At 44.5% G+C, this 19,916-nt stretch overlaps 2 protein-coding genes across 5 annotated transcripts in view; one reads left to right on the plus strand and one right to left on the minus strand.

Moving 5' to 3' along the window:
- LOC142578517 (uncharacterized) overlaps positions 1-19,916 on the plus strand; it is a 729,695-nt gene that overhangs the window by 353,799 nt on the left and 355,980 nt on the right. The gene's annotated exons all lie outside the window — the stretch shown is intronic.
- The window catches only part of pck (Claudin superfamily protein pickel), a 48,669-nt gene that overhangs the window by 11,906 nt on the left and 16,847 nt on the right, over positions 1-19,916 (minus strand). For all 4 annotated transcript variants that reach the window (XM_075690908.1, XM_075690905.1, XM_075690906.1 and 1 more), the window contains exons 3-4: positions 10,600-10,749; positions 3,507-3,726 (exon numbers count right to left, since the gene is read on the minus strand). In XM_075690908.1, the coding sequence (XP_075547023.1) occupies positions 3,507-3,726; positions 10,600-10,749 (370 nt within the window). The remainder of the gene's footprint in view (positions 1-3,506; positions 3,727-10,599; positions 10,750-19,916) is intronic.

Genomic DNA, 19,916 nt, shown 5'->3' on the forward strand with positions numbered 1-19,916 from the left:
TCGAACCTTAGTATAATTCAACATAGATATAACGAATTGTCAGATCTACAAGGGCCCCGAAACATATCTGTAACTACTCATAAGATGGCCTAACTACTAAAGGACCTCTCACGAATCCGATTTCGCAAAAAATGTTCATATCCTTCTACTATAAGTGGAGTTATCGCACCGATACCAGGCCTTCTCTCTCTCGCTGTCTCCGCTAGCAAGCTGGAAGCTAAACAGCGGAGAAGCCCCGCCCAACAGTCGAGTGCAAAAGGCCACAGCACCCGGTGGCAGCTGCCGCAGACTGCGCTACGCAGCGCATTGTCTCGAAGGCCACGAGCTGCAGACGCAGCCAAGTGCAATTGTCATGCGCAGATGGGCAGTGCAAAGATGAAATTATTTTTCTGTCCTTTTGAGATTGCACAGATGTACATGTTTTGAGCTATTTAACCCAAAATTAGCAATTGCGTATTACTGAGGATGCTCTTGCGATCATGCATGAAATTGGCCAGTAGCTGTTGGTGGGCTTCACTGCTCGCTACAACGACACAGTGCAGGTGAGAGCGAGGGATCTTTCACCTTGCCCACTAGTTTGAGCAGCCTCTATGATAGATCGCTTTAGAATGTTTTAGATACTTTTTTAGAACGTTTTTTCTACTATGCTCGACCAGCATTTCAGGGCTCTTTGACAAAGCAAATTTAAAATAAGCGAACTTTTTTCGCCGGTACCAGCATGTATGCCTACAACAAATTTCAGGTATAACAAAGTCATTTTTGCATCTTCATTTTAACCCTTCACTATAACAAGGCTCAACCGGGTGAATGCAATGGGTAAATGTTGAAATTGCAGTGGTTATGTCAGTGTGACGTCATGGAATTTAAAGTACATTTCGACATTCACACCGTTGTGGCTCAGTAAGAGTTCTCAAAGATTGCAGATTTCTGTCTTTGGCTCTCTTAGAATATGATGAAGTCTATCTTTACTGCTAAAATATTCAGATGCTGTCACAATACATGGCGAGCTAATGCTTCAAGGCAGTGTCACCACCTATTTTTCTTGCTTGCATCGTTCCTGGCTTTATGGTTTTGTAGAAGGGCAAAAGCTAAAATTATTTTTCTCCCCTTTTTCCCTTTATAGCCACACAGTAACAAGGTTCGACTGGGTAAATATTAGAAAGGAACCCAAGTGATGAAAATTGCAGTTGAAAGGTGAAAGTGGCTTTCATTGCCTTCTCTACAGTTTGTATGCAAACTCATATATAACTTGGCTATACATATATTTAAGTGCAGTGGCATTTATTAAATACTACTTAAGGTGTACATGTGGTAGAGATATACAAGATGGCGTAATGCCTCATTGCAATGCTATGCTACAACGGCAATGCTTAAGGTGCTAAAAGTACAAAAAATTATGCTCAAGGCACTTAGTAAAATTGGAAAGAAAGCAAAGCGTCATATTATTTTGTGTTGTGCTTTCCACAAAAATACCTTGCAGTTATGCCTCACTGTCCATCAGTTGCAAATACTCTTATGAATTCAGTATAAGGCTATTTTGTTCAATGGCTTTGATGTGTAAAAGAACAGATGTTTACCACAGTTTAAATACAGTCAACTTTCATTAGTTAAAGCTTACTGGGACATGCAAGAACTTTGAGATGTCCTGTTTCAATTTAAAGGTGAGTTCAAGATTTGCAGTCAAATGGAATTTTATGTGCTAAAAATATTTTGCAATAATGGTCAGCACCCTGTACTAGGAAGCTGTACTCAACTTCATGCACTGACAAGTGCCACCTGCACGAGTGCGAATGCGCCCACAGTTTATCCGACAGGGTCAAGCATGAATGCTTCTCTACAAAATGTTCAATATACCACAGCAATCCTGGCTGAAATTTAAAAGAACAACTTCAAGACATCGTATCTGAAGCATTGAGCTCGGCCTCGTGTCTGTTTTCGTGCAATAAATGCTCAGACAGCTTCATAGTAGCATCATCAATATTAGCTGATGGATTAGTTCAGCGTGGTTGACTGCGCAATTGCGCAAAGAGACCAAGCAGCTGAATATGTTTGAAATACATCTGTCAGGCACCAAATGCAAAAGTTGCTTTTGAATTTAGCAATTGGCAAAGGAGCACAACTTCCCAAAAGATTACGACCAATCTACAGATGTGGCAGGTGACCTACTGGTGTGTCATGGCATGCATTTATGAATCTGGAAAAGTTCCACCACAGTTTTAATTGATACACGAGGTAAATTGACCAGCGTTGAATTAATAGAAGTCGGCTGTATCAGGAAGTGCTGATGATGGTTACCGTAGAACAGAATAGTCACCAAGTGCCACAGTTGTTCTGTTGGAATGAAGAACCAGATCTTGCTTACTGCCTTTTGTTCTCAATGTTTTACGGAGAAGCCAACATTATTGCAACTTCAAGACTATTACTACTCATCTCGTATTACAAGGACAACATGACGGATAGATCCAGACCTTCACGGGGCACATGTAAAAATGTTATACGGCCGGCAGTGCATCTATCATGTGTAACAGGCACTTGCTAACAGTCAGCGGCAATGCAGTGTACAGTGTGTCTGCAACCACTGTTGCCTGTGCCAGTAAATCACCGGGTGACAACAAATCAATATTAGAACTCTTGACATTCTTGAATGCAAATAACTAAACAAGCTTTGCACCTCCCTGCTGTGCTGATTGATCGTTTATAATCTAGCTACGGCCACTAGACCATCTGCAGTGCAGCCAGCCTGCACCAAGAACGATACTTCCTGTTGCTGTTAGCAAAATCATTGCAACAAACAGGAAGAATAGATGCTGATAAAAATTGGTTCAATGGCTGCAATACAATGACCACATATGCATGAAAGTGGTGCTAGCAAGTGAACATCACTTTCAAGGCAGGGGTGATATGCCCGTGCTGGTGACACCTTGGCATGTGCCTGTTGGATGCAGCCATGGCACATGCATGGGTCAACAGTGACAGCTATTGAATCACTGCTTATCCCTTGCTTCACTAACCTGACTGTTACAGACACTCTGGTAACAAATTAACTAAATGACTTGGCTAGTTTGTTCTAATGCAGTGTTTCGGTGTAACAATGCAGTGTTAAAGCTCTAATCATTGAGGCTGTGCGGACGGCATTGGAAGATGGTGTACGCCTACACAAACTATCCATTAATTCATCAAACAAACAATGTCCTTGGAGAGTGTGGGCATACGTGCTGTGCTTTTTCTTTTCTTTTTTGTGTCGAGGCAACGTCGTCTGATAAACCACACCGCTCTCAAGGCAGCACGTGTCCTCAGTTGCCTCTTCTATAATAGTTTTACGCTGTTACACAACAGAAACTGGTTCACTTTGAATAACAAACTCAGCACTGGTGGCCGTTAAATTCTTGCACGTGCCAATGTGCTCCCAGTCGAGATGGTGATGCCACCACGTACCCCACCCACCCCAAAGAAAAAACTGCGGCAGTGATGACGAGCGTGCGGTAGTAGCAGCATCAGCTCAGGACCTGGGTTGCATGTTGTAGATGAGGTTGTTGGCCCGTCGCCGACGCTCGCGGGCCTTGAAGGTCTCTGCCAACAGCATCACGGCGGCAAGTGTGTGGAAGAAGAAGGCGACCACGGCGAGTGCGTAGGCCCACGACAGGTGGTTGTAATTTGGGTACTGTAGCCAGGAGCGGTCGAAGCACATGCCCCCAAACACTGCCACCGACAGGAACACGGGCACCGCTGCACATAGACATGCGCCACACTACGTGTCCAGATCATAACAAAAATACTGACTCAACTTAATTCAAGGTGTGTTGCTCACAGTGACTAAAAATGGGCGAAAAATTGTAGAACAGCTTGTAAAAATACAGATGTAGTTGTATTGTGCACCACACGTCTGCAGGCCTCAAACAAGGTCACTTGTGGGAAAAAATGCTGAACTGTGGCAATCACCGTACAACGGGGGCCAAAAGCAAAAACGCTTGTGTGCCATGCTTTAGGTGGACGTTAAAGAACCCCAAGTGGTCAAACTCCACTACAGCACAATTGCATTTCCCTGCATTGTTTCACAATGCCCGTGTGACTCGGGCCACATGGGCCCTTTTACACGGTTATCGAGTCGATGGCCGTTAAAATTCTTACAATTACCCACTCGAAGGAGTTGTATTGCTGCTACACAGCAAACTCAACAACTGCTGAATTTTTTAAGCAATCTGACACCAAGTGGCGAGCGATGGTTCTGCATTCCGAAAAGTGATTAGCCTTGGCAATCATTCTAAATACGGACGCCGACCGATTTTTCGTATGTAGCAGGGACTGAAACATAGTCCGAAAAATTTAACAGTCCGAAAAACTCGTTCACATAAAAAAATGAAATTCACCGTATTTGCACAATTCTAGCACGCACTTTCTTTTAAAAGGTGCGCTCAAATTTGCATGCGCATTACAATAGTAACTAATCCTACTCAAAATCAAAAATGAAACCCAGTCTTATTTAAAAAAAAAAAAGCTCAATGCAAGGTAGCTAGCCACACTGCCATCGAACAAGCCGCCTGAAGAAAGCGACGCTCGGAGGAATCGCAAGGTGGATTTTTAGGCAGTGCAATGCCCTCCCACAGAGGATGGTTGCATGAGCCTCCGGAAGTGTGGCATTTATAATGCACTAAATGGTACTAAAAATGACTTTCTATGGCCAGTACATGGCAAAAAGAAGGTGTTGTCGGAACTCGATGACCACCAGCCGCCAAGATTCAGCTGCGTGCATGTCTGTGTGCCTTTGTATGTTCCATAACATCGTTTCAACATGGTATGCGTCGACTCAGGTTTCGTTACTTAAGGGGGGACCCGTGTCTTTGGGACCGAAAATCGGCTCAAAATTCTAATTTTAAATTTTTATTTTCCACGCTCCTGACGCATTTCCACGCCTATCGCCGAAATTTGATTACAAAATACTGCATAGTTCTTCTGTTATCGTGATCTAATGGTGCGAATCTGTAAGCGTTGCCCTTTAAATTGGGAAAAAAATCGCGCCCAATTTTCATCGCACATAACTCGATAACTACGCCCTCTGCCAGCACCATTTTGGTGTGATTCAAAAGCTCCCATTTCTGGCTTTCTTATTCATCGGTCGGCAGCATTACCAGAGCTGCAGTTATGAAAAAAACAACAGAAAAAGAAATTCGTGGCACATACTATTATTGGCCAGTTTGAGCATGTGACCGAGATGGCGAGTCATGATTGGCTCCAAGGACCACGAGCGTTCAAACGATGAAAACAGCTGCCATTTTGTTTTAGCCTCACGACTGCGACAATGGATATGCTGGAGGTCCAAGAAGTTTCATTCCGTGAATAGTTACAGGTGGAAACGTACGAGACGCAATAAACTTCCAAAAGCGATTCTGTCGTCGCATTAAGCACATAACACACGGCAACTCGCCGCTGAAGTCGTACCGCCACCGAATGTTGACGCCTCACTGCTTTGCCGGATCACACATATTCACACACCAGTTACATGTATAAGAATTGAACATGGCTGTCATAACTGAAGAGGAAGTGGATAAGAGCACATGAGAAAGCTACGCTCGACAAGATTGCATTTACGACGGCCACGGAGCGAAAGATTCGGTGTTTTGTTGAAGATCCAACTGCCGATAGTGCTACAGCCTCGGTCGCGAAGCCCGCTACTCCGTACGTTGTCGTCGGACTTGCAGCAGTGAACAATTTTCACAGCGTTTTCTCGTATAGCACTTGCAGTGGTTCTGTGTAGGTGGTGCAAAGCGATCAGGATTACGGTCTCGCTACTAAACTAACTGAGGTTTGCGAGATCTGCGGTGAATTTGCATCGGGAAGGAGCTCGCGGGGAATTGAGGGCCCGACAACATGTAATCCTTTTGAAGTGAACGTACTCGCAGTGCATGCTATGTCATCAACCGGCAACGGCCAAACAGCCATGAATTATAACTAGTGCCTACTGATGGCCGTTGGTGCCATTTTTTCAAACTTTCTTTCAATATATCAGTTCTGAAATGTTTTTTGTTGTTTCCTCAAAACCACAATTTTGATGATGATGCTGTATTGCAGGTGCACTATATCTGCTTCTACTTGCGCTATCACTGTAATTCCCTTTTTTCCCAGAAAGGCAAAGCTGTGTAGAGTGCAAATAAACGAGATAACATTGTTGTATGTATTAGAAAATTTCTTAAAAATGTTTATTTTTTAACAGTTAGATGGATTTCTTTCAGTGAAGTTTACAATGTTCTCATTTGATAGAAAAATTAGGTTAGAACACCATACTTGCTTATTTGTACTCTTTGTTAGTTCCACGTCATTTCCATATGTCGATATTTATAATGCCATGTATAGTTTGGTAGATAGCTTACCTTCAAGCAAAGTATCCAATAAAGCTGAATTTCTTCAATTTCTGGAAAGATATGTACTCTGCAAGAAAACTTGATGTATATTGAAAACTAGCACATTGAAATATATAAACTCAGCAAGTTTCATCAAAATTGACAGAGAATTAAAAAAAAGAAGTTTTCAGGCGCAGGGTCCTCCCTTAATGTGCATGTTAGAATTGGTGGCACGTTATATTTATGGATATTTGGACAGTAATGTGACTGTGTTATAATCCCCTGGGGCACACTAGAATTGCACAAATACAATATTAGGCTGAAAGTTGCTTAAAAAAATCTCTAAGAACACCCTGCCTCATACTGCGCTTGGAGGTGATCAGAATTGCTTGAACTTTCACAACAGTGACATCGTCTCCTTATACAGTTGACAAGAGCATGATCAAATACACGAGCCACGTTACTTGACACTACTTCCCTCTCGGAAAGGCACAGGAAGGAAGCAAGGGAAGAAAAGTAGCAGTTTCGCCCGAAAGCCGAAGCATCGATTGCGATAGTAAGGGTAGGGGTTTTAGTGGCTGTATAAGCTTGTAAACATAGGCATACTAACTAAATTAGCAAGCGTGGTGTTACATGCGCACATGAACACATCTCACTTGATGACCACAGAAACTCGCTGTGAAACCGCCCGAGTGAGGAAGCATGGCAGCAGCAGCAAGCAAATTGACCTTAGTGCTGCATCTTGCATCAACGCAAACTATGCTGCGAAAACACAGCGCACAGGCTGACTCTGTCCCTGTCGCAGATGGCTTTCAAGGTACAAATGCCCAGAGTATAACGCAACACCCTCCCTCCCCCTCCCCTACCCCCCCGCTACCCCCCCACCCGGAGCCTTGTACTCAACAGAAGACAGCGCGCTTCCTCCCCGCTTTCACTCGCACATACGGTGCATGGCGACGATTTTATCACCCTTGCGCTTTATGCAGAACCTCACGGCAACAGCAGAAATGCGCCTGGAGTGTCCATATAACTGCTATTGCAATTAAGCTTTATTTAAGGCCAGCACTAAGGCACAGAAAAGGTGAGTGCCTGCTCCGCTAAGGCCCGTTGCAGTAACCGCCGAGCCCGAGTGAAGCCAAGCACCCCAGTAAGGAAGCACAGGAGGTGGTGCTGATCACACAAATGCGAAGCCGCACAAACACTCACAAACGTGCCACAGCTTCTCCGACACACCATGTGCAAAATAGCAACCGAGACTTTAAAAAATGAGGACAGAAAGAAAAGAAACTGATACTAATGTATTAAGTGGTTCTGAAGATAGGGCCGACTGAAAAACGAAAGGAAAAATAATAAGTGGCATCCCCTTGAGCATTTCATCAGCTAAGGAAAAGCAGGCATGGCCTCCGAGACGTGAGAATGGCATGCACTCTCCTAATATTGGAGACTGTAGAGTGGGGCCACCAGAAGCGAAGCCAGTGGAAAATCCAACATGAAGGCCTACAAGATCGGGTGGTGTGGCTCAGGATCAGCGATTTAGACCATAAAATCAAACTATGGGGCCAAAAAACGTCCCAAAAATGGGTCATAAAAATGCATTAGATCTGTGGGAACTCTGACAGCGTATTTATGAAGTCTAAAATATCCATTACATACGAATTTTTGGAGTCCGAAAAGATCTGTTGGCTACTGTATAGCTGAAGAAAGTGTTTCCTTCACCCCACGGCATTTCAATAACGTACTGAAATAATGTACAGTTAGACCTCGATATAACGAACTTCAATATAACAAAATTCTCGATATAACGAAGTATCTAACTTTTCATAACCTCTTGTCCATAGAGCACCATGTATTTAGAACCTCAATACAACAAAGTGTTTGTATGAGATGTCAATATAATGAAATTTCACTGCCACCACAAAGAAATGCCGCGACAATAAATGAAAACTTCCATGGGTGCAGATGGTCAAATGACTGAATTACAAGCAGCTTGCTTGCTAACGCACTTCTCAAATCGCGCACCGCACGATAAGAGCGATCGCTGAATTGGAGCCACATCATCTTCCGTATAAAGTCCAAGTGCGATGAGGTCCTATTGCGCCCCACGCACTGTGTGCTTTAGGTGACAATGAAAGTATGCGACTGTGAGACGAGAAAGATGGCGACTTCCCGAGTGACGCCTTCCCGTGCGAGCAAAGGTAGAGAGGGGGAGCGGGAGGGGAGGGGAGCTCGCAGTAACGCGATCAAGCACACGCGAGAGGGCGAAGTGGTTGGTAAGTTGGTGCGTGTCTCAATGGCCCGCGCACGCCCAGTCGTGGCTGTAAAGGCATGGCTGTAAGCTCGGCTCGGCGCATACACAGCTTTAGATATTCTGCCACATGTGCGAAGAATGGGTGTGCCCAAACGGCATGGCATCATGTAAGCTGTTTTCTCGCGCATTTAGTATTGAAGGTTGCGTAACTTAGAGTTTCGCTGACCCGTTAGCGCGAGAGGCACACAAAGCAGTCGCTCCCCACTGTCGGCGCTTTTCCAGATAGCATCGCCCCAGTGCGGGTGACACTGTCAGCCGCAGGGACATTCCACGTCCGCCGCCAAGGTCTGTGCATGGTGGCGCTGGCTAACACTCCCAGGGTTCTACTAGGACACATAAATACCCAAGAAAGTGGATGAGGAAACAGCGCCGCGGTAGCTCAATTGGTAGAGCATCGCACGCGAAATGCAAAGGTTGTGGGTTCGGTTCCCACCTGCGGCAAGTTGTTTTTTCATCCACTTTAATTTCCATTAATTTATCGTTTATTCATTCCATTTATTAAGCACAAGTAATTTCCCCTATGTTGTCCTTGGTGTCAGTGTTTGTTGGCTTCTTATGATATGACTAATAAAAATCAGGCCCCTCGGTTAACCCCCTTTCTTCTCCTTTGGAAATAGGCATACAACACACAGCTCGGTATACATTTCAATAAAGAAAAGCACAAAACAAGCATCAAAACTGCATGATGGTTGATAAGGCACCTGTGAACAATGCAAGGCACGTTCCTTCTTCCTGCGTGTTTCCCAGTAAAGATTACAGTTGCATAAGCTGCTCCGATGTGAAAGGGGCAACAGAAGCACACGGATCAGTGAGTGACATCACCAAACTTCATATATAAAAGGGAGACCTGCCCAGTAACTCATTCAGTTGATTGCAAGACCGCTATGGTTAGACCACGCAAAGTTAAGACTCCCGAAGAGCAGCGTGAATACGATGAGCATCGAAGAGTGCAACATCTTAATGCTCAACAACGGTGTCGTGCCAAGACTAGGCACAACAATAAAACATTTCATATCCCCATCAACGGCATTTGAGTGGCTTTCTAACAGCTTTGCTGGCCATCCATTTTCACAGGGTCAGGATGGCCAGTCAAGTTTTCTTTCATTCAAATTTGCTTTTTTCGATTGCCCGATAACGTGGAAAATTCTGTGGCCCCTTTCCGTGCAAGAAAAAATGACATTTCTTTATAACGAAGCAAATTGCCGACTTTACCAACTTCGTTATATCAGGGTTTAACTGTACTATGTTTAGTTACGTAATGGTTGAATTTGAGAGTTTCCTAGCGACTTATGTTGCTTTTATATGAGCACTCTGGAAACATTGGAGCTGCTGGCTGCAGTGTTTTTGTCCTTGCATGAGGCTGGCGCATGTTATTACTACAAGAAAATAAATTATCTTTACAGATAAGACAGCGTTTTGCTATTCTTTTTTTGTCGAACACATTGCTTATTGCTTGCCACAGTAAATGTGCAGTTAACGAGGGTGCCCGCATCCACTGCTCAAAAGCCTTTGAGATTTCAAGTGAGTTCCGTGCAACACTGTTGACTCTACGGACTTCTGATCTGACGGCCAATGAGACCACCCATAGGGCAGCATGTACTTCACTGTTGAGTTGATATACTATCGTTTCAAAGGCCTCTGGAATGCTCATGTGACACTGCCAGTGGATTCGATTCATTCATATATCCGTAAGTTAATTAATCTACAGTGCATATTCATAATCAACACTAGACTCAATTTGCACACGCATCAAAAGGAGACGTGTAGACACACTGAACATGATTCCCTTTTCTCTCATTCTATTAATTTCTTATCATACGTATTACTGAGTGGCCAATTCCAGCAATACCAATGGCTTGGATCCATGTGGACCAATACTGTAACATGAAAAGGATTGTTACACAAAATGCAGCCCGAAGCTGCCACGACAAAACAAAAGGTGAGAGAGGTGGGCACCTGTAATAGCTTCGAGGATGAATGCACCCAGCAGAAAGATGATCTCAAAGCGCAGCATGTAACGCATCAGCACGACACTCAGCAACACCAGGGCACCCAGGGCAAACATCAACGCCAACGTCATCATGCTCTGCACAAACATGAGCCATCCTGCGCAGTAAAGAGACACAGGAGTTAATCAAAGAAGACCACTGGACATTGGAACAACTCCTCAGCCAAAATGAGCCAAACCACGCCACACCAACACTGCTAAAGGGGCACGCTAAAGGTCGCTGCCCCCGCTGGCCAATCCTAACAGAGCCAACCATACATGTACCAGTTTCATGGCATGATTTATCATTTTATTATGCAGAACACAGGTGCGCTCACTGGTACTACACTGTTTATCAAAATTCAGTCCTATAGACACTGGAGCTTCACTCGCATGCCTATCAGGTTGGCACATCTGAGCCTACATGCCGCATGTGTGCTGTGTTTCAGAGGTAATCTACCATGTGTGCAAAGATCGAGCATGCCACGACGGCATGGCATAATGCACGCTGTCCCCCTGCACATTTAGTGCTGGGGGTTGCATAATCGCGAGTTTCGGAGACAGAGGCAGATGAAGCATTCGTTTCCAGTTGCCGGTGATGTTTATAATAGTGTTGTCCTACTCACTGCAGGCCCCTGAACAGTATGGCTGTCTTGACTTTGTGCTGTCGATGTGAAGATATCATCAACACGACAGGAAACTGTACATTTTGACGCCGACTCTCGAACTCAACAAAATGAATTTTTTCCATTTGCTAGAAATTTCAGAAAATTTTACGTCCCTACCGTGGAAGACAAATCCATCGGCGACTGTATTTGCATAGGACGTCCCATTTCAATATAACAAAATATCGATATAACAAAGCAAATTGCTGATTTCACTGACTCAGTTATATCGAGCTCTATCTGTATTTTATTCGCATTCAATGAGAATTATGCCTGAACTATACATGTGGACTTCTTTAAATTTGGCATTGTTCTGTGAGAACAGCGCTGTGCTTTCTTCTCCTTTTTGCCATTTTAGAGCTTGCAAGTGCACTAGCTCTCACACTTGACCAGCACCAGTTGCTTAGCAACATCATGTAGCACAAAGGCACAAACACAAAGGAGCACGCATAGACACATGTCACAAGTGCCTGTGGCATGTATTTGTATCTCTTTGTCGTTGTTTTTTTACATTACATGATGTCGCTAAGCAGGCACTATTTGGCCCGACATGTCCTCTTGTAGTAGCACTGGTTAGTATTCTTCTACAAATGGCTTACTGGTGTGCGAGCCACACAGTATTTCCAACTTCACCAGTGCTCTCTGAATTTCCCTAGGATAGCCACGCTAGCCCCTCAGATAGTGCATGTTACGGCTGATGTCTGCACTCACTTTGACACATGTCATGAAGCTGCTACATCAAGGTGGCATTTTGCTCAATGCAGCCGCAATCATTTTGTCATTGTTCTCAAAAGCCATGTGGATTACCAATCCTGATATTACAATGTCGGAGGGTGATGACACTGCATCTATTGGAGGCGATGGGCTTGATTCTTGAAAACAAGGAATACTCGAGCTCGATACGTTGCCCCTGGCTCTTATGAGGGAACCCCGCTTCTAAAGGTTGTGTAGTTTCCAGAACTTTGTGGACATTTTCGTAAAGAAAATAAAGCAAGCTTTAGAGAAACGGCAGAGCGATCAGCGAGCAGAATCAATATCTATTATACGATTATAACACTGAATGAAAATCGAGTACTTTATCACTGCAACAACCATTAAAGGCTCAAAACTGGATTTGCCCCATCTATCAGTCTCTTTCACTATGCAGTAGTGGTCCAGTCAGTTTAGGATTTGGAGCAATTTTTGGAGCAGAAAAGTTTGTCTTTTTGGAACACTTGGAGTAGTACAGCAGCAACCTGTAGCCACTTAGCGAAGCTTGTTATTACTGTGCAATGAATAAGTGCTGCTCACAAGTGAAGAAAGACGCAAAGCCAACAGCAACCAATTAAGCTTGCTTTCCCACAGACGAGATACCATGCATGGTATGTTGCAAACATTTTTATTTGGGTAGGCAAGGAACTTAATTTTGTAAACAACGAAACTAAACTTTGGAGCCTAACGAGAACAAAGATATGCACCTGGGTGCAAGATGGACATAAAATTATGAATGAGCTAGAACAATTTGCGTCGTCAGGCACAAGACAACAAATGATGGCAAATGTCTTGTGTGCATTCCAAATGACAGATGTGCTTTGATATGCTTCACCACACAAGACAAAATGTTATTACGCCCAATAACAATGCCAGAATGCATCTATGAATGGCACCAAGAAGAGATGCGTCCGTGCAGTGCGTCGCAATCTTTAAAGATGATGATGGCGATGGAGAACAGCGTTTGTACCATCACGTACACTGGCTTTCGTTGCAAGGTGGTTTGTTGGCTTCCCGTGTGTCATATAGCCTCTGCGAATAGATACAAGGCAAGTCGGCATAAAACCGTAACTTTTGCCGTCAATACCTGACCGACCTTTCGAAGCACTACCTTTTACTGCCCCCAAGGGCTCAAATTGCCACAGGCACATCCGAGATAGCTCTGAAGGCTGGCCAGTACAATTATTAGGCATATCGGTGCTTGTACTGTGACACGAGACAGCGGGTGCACGCATGTGTAATTAAGGAATACATAATGAGACACGCGACAATTGCCTGTTTCTAGTCTTGGTATGCTTCACTGCATAGCACTGCTGTATTGAGGTGAAGCTGACTTTCGGGAACTAGTATTACGCATTGCGTTGTGCTTTCCGAGCTTCGAATCCATTGGCAAGGATTACAAAGGTGGAGTCAGTGCCATTGCTGACAGCGGCGAATTGTTTATATGAAAAGAACCGAACTGCAAGAATCTTGGTAGCGAACATTGAAGTAGCTAGGACTAGCACTGCCGCAGTTGCGGCTACAGCTGCCAGCAGATCTGTGTGTTAGAGCGCCTGTTCAAGGCGGCGAGATATCAAAATGTCAGCAGTGGTGGCTTCGATCAATGCGTTCTGGACCTGCAATCACGGCAAAAAATCCAAAAAATCGAAGGGCGTAGGGTATTTGCATCCTAAAATTCAGACATTCCTATACATTGACTCTATGGGGTACCGTGGTCGTGTCGCGAAGGCATCCGAATTATCGTTCATGTCCGAAAAATTGGTCATTGATTGTAGTTGCATAACCCTAATGAAAACATTGCATTGTCATGAAAATGCGAAAATGCTGCACTTTTGTGCAGTTGATGCATATGGCACTTAAATAGGTGCAGCCAGGAGCAGGCAAGTTGAATTGTAGCAAAATGGCACAAATGGCACAGTTGAACCACCACTGACTATGCCATGTTGTTCTCATTATGTTGTTAGCATGCTGTCACCATCATTGTGCAGGCTCCTCGCCCTCACCATCCCCTCATCCTCAGTGCCACTTTCATCATATAGCAAAGAAAAACAAATCTTCACACAGCAGCCCCCCTGAGGATTGAACTCGTGCCACTGCGGCAATGTACAGTTATGAGACCGATGTGTTCACTCTTTCATTACCGTGCTTACAGAAATTGATGCACTGTTAAACATTTTTATTGGAGTTCTTCTACAAGCAATGTCATGCACCATCTGAAAAGACTGCACTTTAACTATTAGCCACATTTGACTATTTTTGGCTGATTGGAGAGTGTGGAAAAATTAAACTTCGACTGGAAGTATCGTTAAAGCTAGCCTCCAGTGCTCTTAACACTTCATAAATAAAATGATGCGAGATTTGTGCTTTGAACAACTCAGCAACATTATTCTTAAATGACAGCAGGAGTGGAGACGCAAGCTTTTCACGGGATGCCTAATTTTCCAATGTAACGTCTAGGCTGTTTTAACGATGTCTCAAACAATGGTAGATGCTCGAGTGTGTGTTATTTCGATAATCGTGTTCGACTACTATCAAGTGCAATTTTATTTTTACCACTGTGGGTTGCTTTTATCCATCCACATTTAGATAGCGTATGTGCAAGTTATTACGGATTATTGCTTGCACTGAAAATCTTATAAAATGCAATAATCAAGTACGGGGAGGCTTCTGCATGCTTTCAGACCTGACAACCATTGCTTTGCAGGCCTAAGAAATGCAGTAAGAAACAAACCAGGTGCCTGCTGCATGGAGTAAAAACAAATGCTCCCTGTACAAAACATCTTGCCAAACATGGGCATCTCTATGGCTAGTACTGACACCAACAAATTTTCATAATTTTTTTTTTGTGACCTGACTTACAAAAGTTAGAACCAGGTGCAAATTTTGTATATTTTAGATTTCTTTTACTCCGAGTACTTATACTAAAATTAACAAGTTATTACTTTTATTTGTATGCCTCAAAGTGCTTTTTTGATGGTTTGCATAAAAATTTTCAAAAACTGCCCGAGCAATTACTACTGCTCTATATACATTCAGAACACCAGTGATCAGGCTATAATTTTGTGTACCGTGGTTTATGCTGCGATTACTAGGCCTTGAAGTAAACGTTAAAAACATAAAAGCATGAATAAGTTGCACACTTCTCGCTGTAACAAAAGAGTTACACACAGAGCTATGGTGCAACTCGCACACTTGCCAGTTTGTGTGGGGTTTGCAGCATGCGTGAATCAGAGTGGTGGGTGCCTACGCACGCAATCTGAAGGCAGCAGCAGGCAATACATTCATGCAGCGTAGCTGGTGCACCATGTGGCAGTTGTTCATGGTCACAGCAGTCATTCTCAATGTGCCTCTGGCAAAGGCACATCTTCGCTGTTTTCGATGTATGTCAACAAAGCGTTGTTATCATGCCCAGTTCATCATCATGTTAACATCATCATTGCTGCGCTGTTGTTGTCATCATCACCATGCTGCCATCATTATTATTGTGCATGGTTTGCAAAGAACTACAGCAGCTTGAACAAAGTTTGTGACTTTAGCAGGAGTCAGCAGAGTAAGTGCTGCCAGAGTTAAAGGGCTCAACGGTGAAGAAATTGAAGTCGTTTTTATTTTTTTGTGCATGTGCATATGCATAAATTGTCTATATTTCTGGTGAAAATTTTTTGCGATCCGATCTATGTTGCAATTTATCACTCAGCACAAAACACACTTTTCTCTATTTGAAGCTTCTCGTGTGTTATTGGTGGTTCTATCTATTTTCTGTTGCTGGAATTGGAAGTCTTGTTTAGAATAATACTACAGGCCTGAGTGACAAATTTTATCATTTTAGAATAATTTGTCAAAACGTCATGTCCCTTTTAGTTTGGTTAGTCACAAAAATTACTGCTCCAAAATTAGAAGAACGTTTAGCATTTTGGTGCCTTATATAATATTAGAAAGGCCCAAGTTATGCTACCATGGCTCCATGTTTTTCATATTTCAATAGTTCCGATAGAAAAAAAAACTATATGTAACTGGCACCACTAATTGCACTTTCACCTTGTATCTATTTTTCTATAAGAAGGAAGGCATGACTTAAGAATATGAGTCCACAGCAGCATTCTGCATAAAATTTAACACCAGAAATCTCTCTCTAAAACTAGGTCTATTTACTGTATTGCATAATCAATGGTGTTGAAAAAAAGAATGCGAAACTGAGAAAAATGCCTTCAGAGAATCTCAAGTCTGCTATTCTCTGTGTGTACTTAACACGTAACCCCTACAGCTCCAGTGGAACATATATTAGCTGTTTTTGTATTCTGCACTAATCCGTGAAAGTGGCTTTGACCGTGCACTTCAGCAAATTCTGCTGCCTTAGCTGTCACCTTGGACGTACATTCTTCGAACCTCTATTCCAAATGGCATTTGGTGTGCTTGCGACAAATAGTGCCCAACTTGTGAAGCATTCTCAGATTCCCTTTTGTCCAGCATTTAATGCCTGGGCTGTGGCAGTTCGAAACACCAGAGCTTGCCAAACAGATACGTCTAGCGTCGGGGGAAAATAAGCTTCATCGGTCTCTTGTGCTCCAGGCATGGAAACCTGGAGCACGAGCCACTTGCGCACACAGATGCTTGCCACTTCGCGTCGTGAAATGATGCCACTTCGTAAAGCTGTGACGTGTGCCGAACTCGATGGCCATTTTACAGATGCTAATACAGCAGAACCTCGTTGATACGATCCCATTACGTCTGATTTGCAACATTCACTATTGAGAACAAAAAAATGACCCAATACAGTTACGATAATTTTTTACTGGTTTATATTGTTATGTAGGAAGACCCAGACGAAAAGCTATATACAAGTATATTTACAAGAAAATACACCGCACTTGGCCAAGAGGCAACAGCCCACGCTAGCCTCTAATCATCGTCATCATCTTTACACTGCTCGCCTCTTTATGATCGCAAATACTGTTCCGTAGCACTACCCCCGGCAGCAAAAGCGCCGTCCCAGAGCGACGAAAGGCCGGGCTCGGAAGAAGTGTAGTAGGCCTTGAGCCTACTGACATGCACGACATCACTAGATGCCAGAGGAGAGGACAAGGTTGAACCCACAGGAGCAATTTCGTACGTCACAGGCGTCACCTGGCGCAGCACGCGGTAGGGCCCTGTGTATCGCGAAAGGAGCTTTTCTGAAAGTTCAACGTGACGAGAGGGCAACCACAGGAGCACGAGTGCACAAGGCGAAAACTGTACGTCACAATGGCGGGCGTTGTACTGACACTGCTGAGTGGCTTGTGGGGCCGTCAGTCGAGCACGGGCAAGCTGGCGTACATGGTCAACGAGGGCGATGGCGTCGCGCGCATACTCACTTGTTGAGATCGCAGCAGGAGCAAGTGCCGTGTCTAAGGGCAAGGTAGGTTCGCGACCGTACAGAAGATAAAATGGAGAAAATTCGGCGGTGTCGTGCTGGGAAGAATTGTACGCAAATGTGACGTAAGGAAGGGCAATGTCCCAGTCGTGGTGGTACTTGGAAACGTACTTGGACAGCATATCGGTAAGAGTACGGTTTAACCGCTCTGTCAGGCCATTGGTTTGAGGATGGTATGAGGTAGTCAGCTTGTGTTGAATGCAGCAGGATCGCACAATGTTGGCGATAACTTTCGAGAGGAAGTTACGACCACTGTCAGTAAGCAGCTGTCGCGGGGCACGATGAAGTAAGATAATGTCACGCAAGAGAAAGTCTGCAACGTCAGTGGCGCAACTGGTAGGGAGAGCCCGCGTTATAGCGTATCGGGTGACGTAATCAGTTGCGATGGCTACCCATTTGTTCCCAGAGGATGACGTGGGAAAGGGACTGAGGAGGTCTAATCCAACACAAAAGAACAGTTCCACAGGGATGGTGATCGGCTGGAGATGACTGGCAGGTAGCACCTGAGGTGTTTTCCGACGCTGGCAGGGATCACAGGCAGCAACATAATGTTGGACGGAACGAGCGAGACCAGGCCAATAGAAGCAGCGGCAAACGCGGCCGTATGTGCGGGTTACCCCAAGATGTCCTGCAGTGGGTGCATCATGCATCTCAAAGAGCACAGTCTGTCGTAGATGTTTTGGAACGACAAGAAAATCAGAGCCATCAGGAAGGAAGTTCCTTCGATACAGAATGCCACCCTGGAGGACATATCGGTGAACGGATGCGTTGGCAGGTGTAGAGCACAGACGCTCAATGAGTGCTCGCAGCGATAGGTCTCGGTACTGCTCATCGGCAATGTTAGCGAAGGCAGACAGAGAAAATGCCGTTGGCGCTACTACTGTCGGCGTCGTCAGGCTCGTCTACCCGGTAGCGAGACAAGCAGTCAACGTCCTTGTGTATTCGGCCAGATTTATAGGTAACAGTATACGAATATTCTTGGAGGCGTAAGGCCCAGCAACCAAGTCTTCCTGTAGGATCTTTCAGTGACCATAACCGGCAAAGCGCGTGATGGTCTGTGACAACGGAAGAGGGCCAGCCATATACACATGGAGGTTGATTACAACCTCCATGTGTATTGACTTTTTTATCTTACTCAATGTACACTGTGTTTATTTCTTAGCACACATTGTTTTTTTTTTTTTTTTTTGCTGCTTGTTACAACATATGAATGTCGATCTGCTTGTTTTCTCTACTCTGTTATATTTCTTTTTTTTTTTTTTATAACTAGAGACAATTTAGATTGTTCAATGATTATCTTTTGTCTGCTTATGCCTGCTTGCTGAACTGTATCTTGGAGCAAAAGCCTCTGTCAGGCTGTATAGCCTTTTGCTTTTGCTTCGATTTCTGTTGATGTACAGAAAGAAATCAAATAAACCTCAAATAAACCTCAAATAAGTATGGGCGGAACTTCGCAACCACCCAAACTAGGACCAGACACTCACGCTCAGTGATGGAATCGCTGCACTCCGTGAGCGAGAGGAGCCTGCTGGCGTAAGCGATAACATGGTCACGGCCGCGCTGGCGTTGTGCCAGTACTGCGCCAATTCCATGACCGCTGGTATCAGTACGGACTTCGGTAGGCGCAGAAGGATCGAAATGGGCCAGAATGGGAGGCGTTGTGAAAAGGCCGATTAGATGCGAGAATGCAGAGGCCTCGTTATCGCCTCACTGGAAAGGGGCGTCTTTTTTCAAAAGCTCGGTTAGTGGTCGTGCTATGGCGGCGGAATTTTTCACGAAACGGTGGAAGCACGAACAAAGGCCGATGAAGCTGCGGACATCCTTGACGCACTTTGGAACAAGGAAGTGCGTAACAGCATGGATCTTGCCTGGGTTTGGTTGCACTCCGTTTGTGTCAACGAGATGTCCAAGGATGGTAATCTCGCGACGGCCGAATTGGCACTTCGATGCGTTGAGTTGCAGACCGGCTTGACGAAAAACGTCCATGACTGCTGAGAGTCGCTCGAGGTGAGTAGCGAACGTTGGGCAGAATACTACAACGTTATCCAAGTAGCACAGGCACGTGGACCATTTGAAACCGTGAAGAAGGGAGTCTATCATGCGTTGAAAAGTGGCAGGAGCATTACATAGACCGAACGACATCACTTTGAATTGATAAAGACCGTCGGGTTTTACAAAGGCAGTCTTCTCGCGGTCGAGATCATCCACGGCTGGAGCGAAGGTCAATAGAGGAGAAATAGCGAGCACCGTGGAGGCAGTCAAGGGCGTCATCAATCCGAGGTAGGGGATACACGTCCTTTTTGGTAACCCTGTTAAGGTGCCGATAATCCACGCAAAAGCACCATGATCCATCCTTCTTTCTGACCAGTACAACAGGTGACGCCAATGTACTACATGACGGTTCAATAATGTTCTTGGCAAGCATTTTGCGAACTTCTGCGTGAATAACTTGACGCTCAGCCGG

The sequence above is a fragment of the Dermacentor variabilis genome, chromosome 4 (assembly GCF_050947875.1).
Source record: "Dermacentor variabilis isolate Ectoservices chromosome 4, ASM5094787v1, whole genome shotgun sequence".
Taxonomy (NCBI): domain Eukaryota; kingdom Metazoa; phylum Arthropoda; class Arachnida; order Ixodida; family Ixodidae; genus Dermacentor; species Dermacentor variabilis.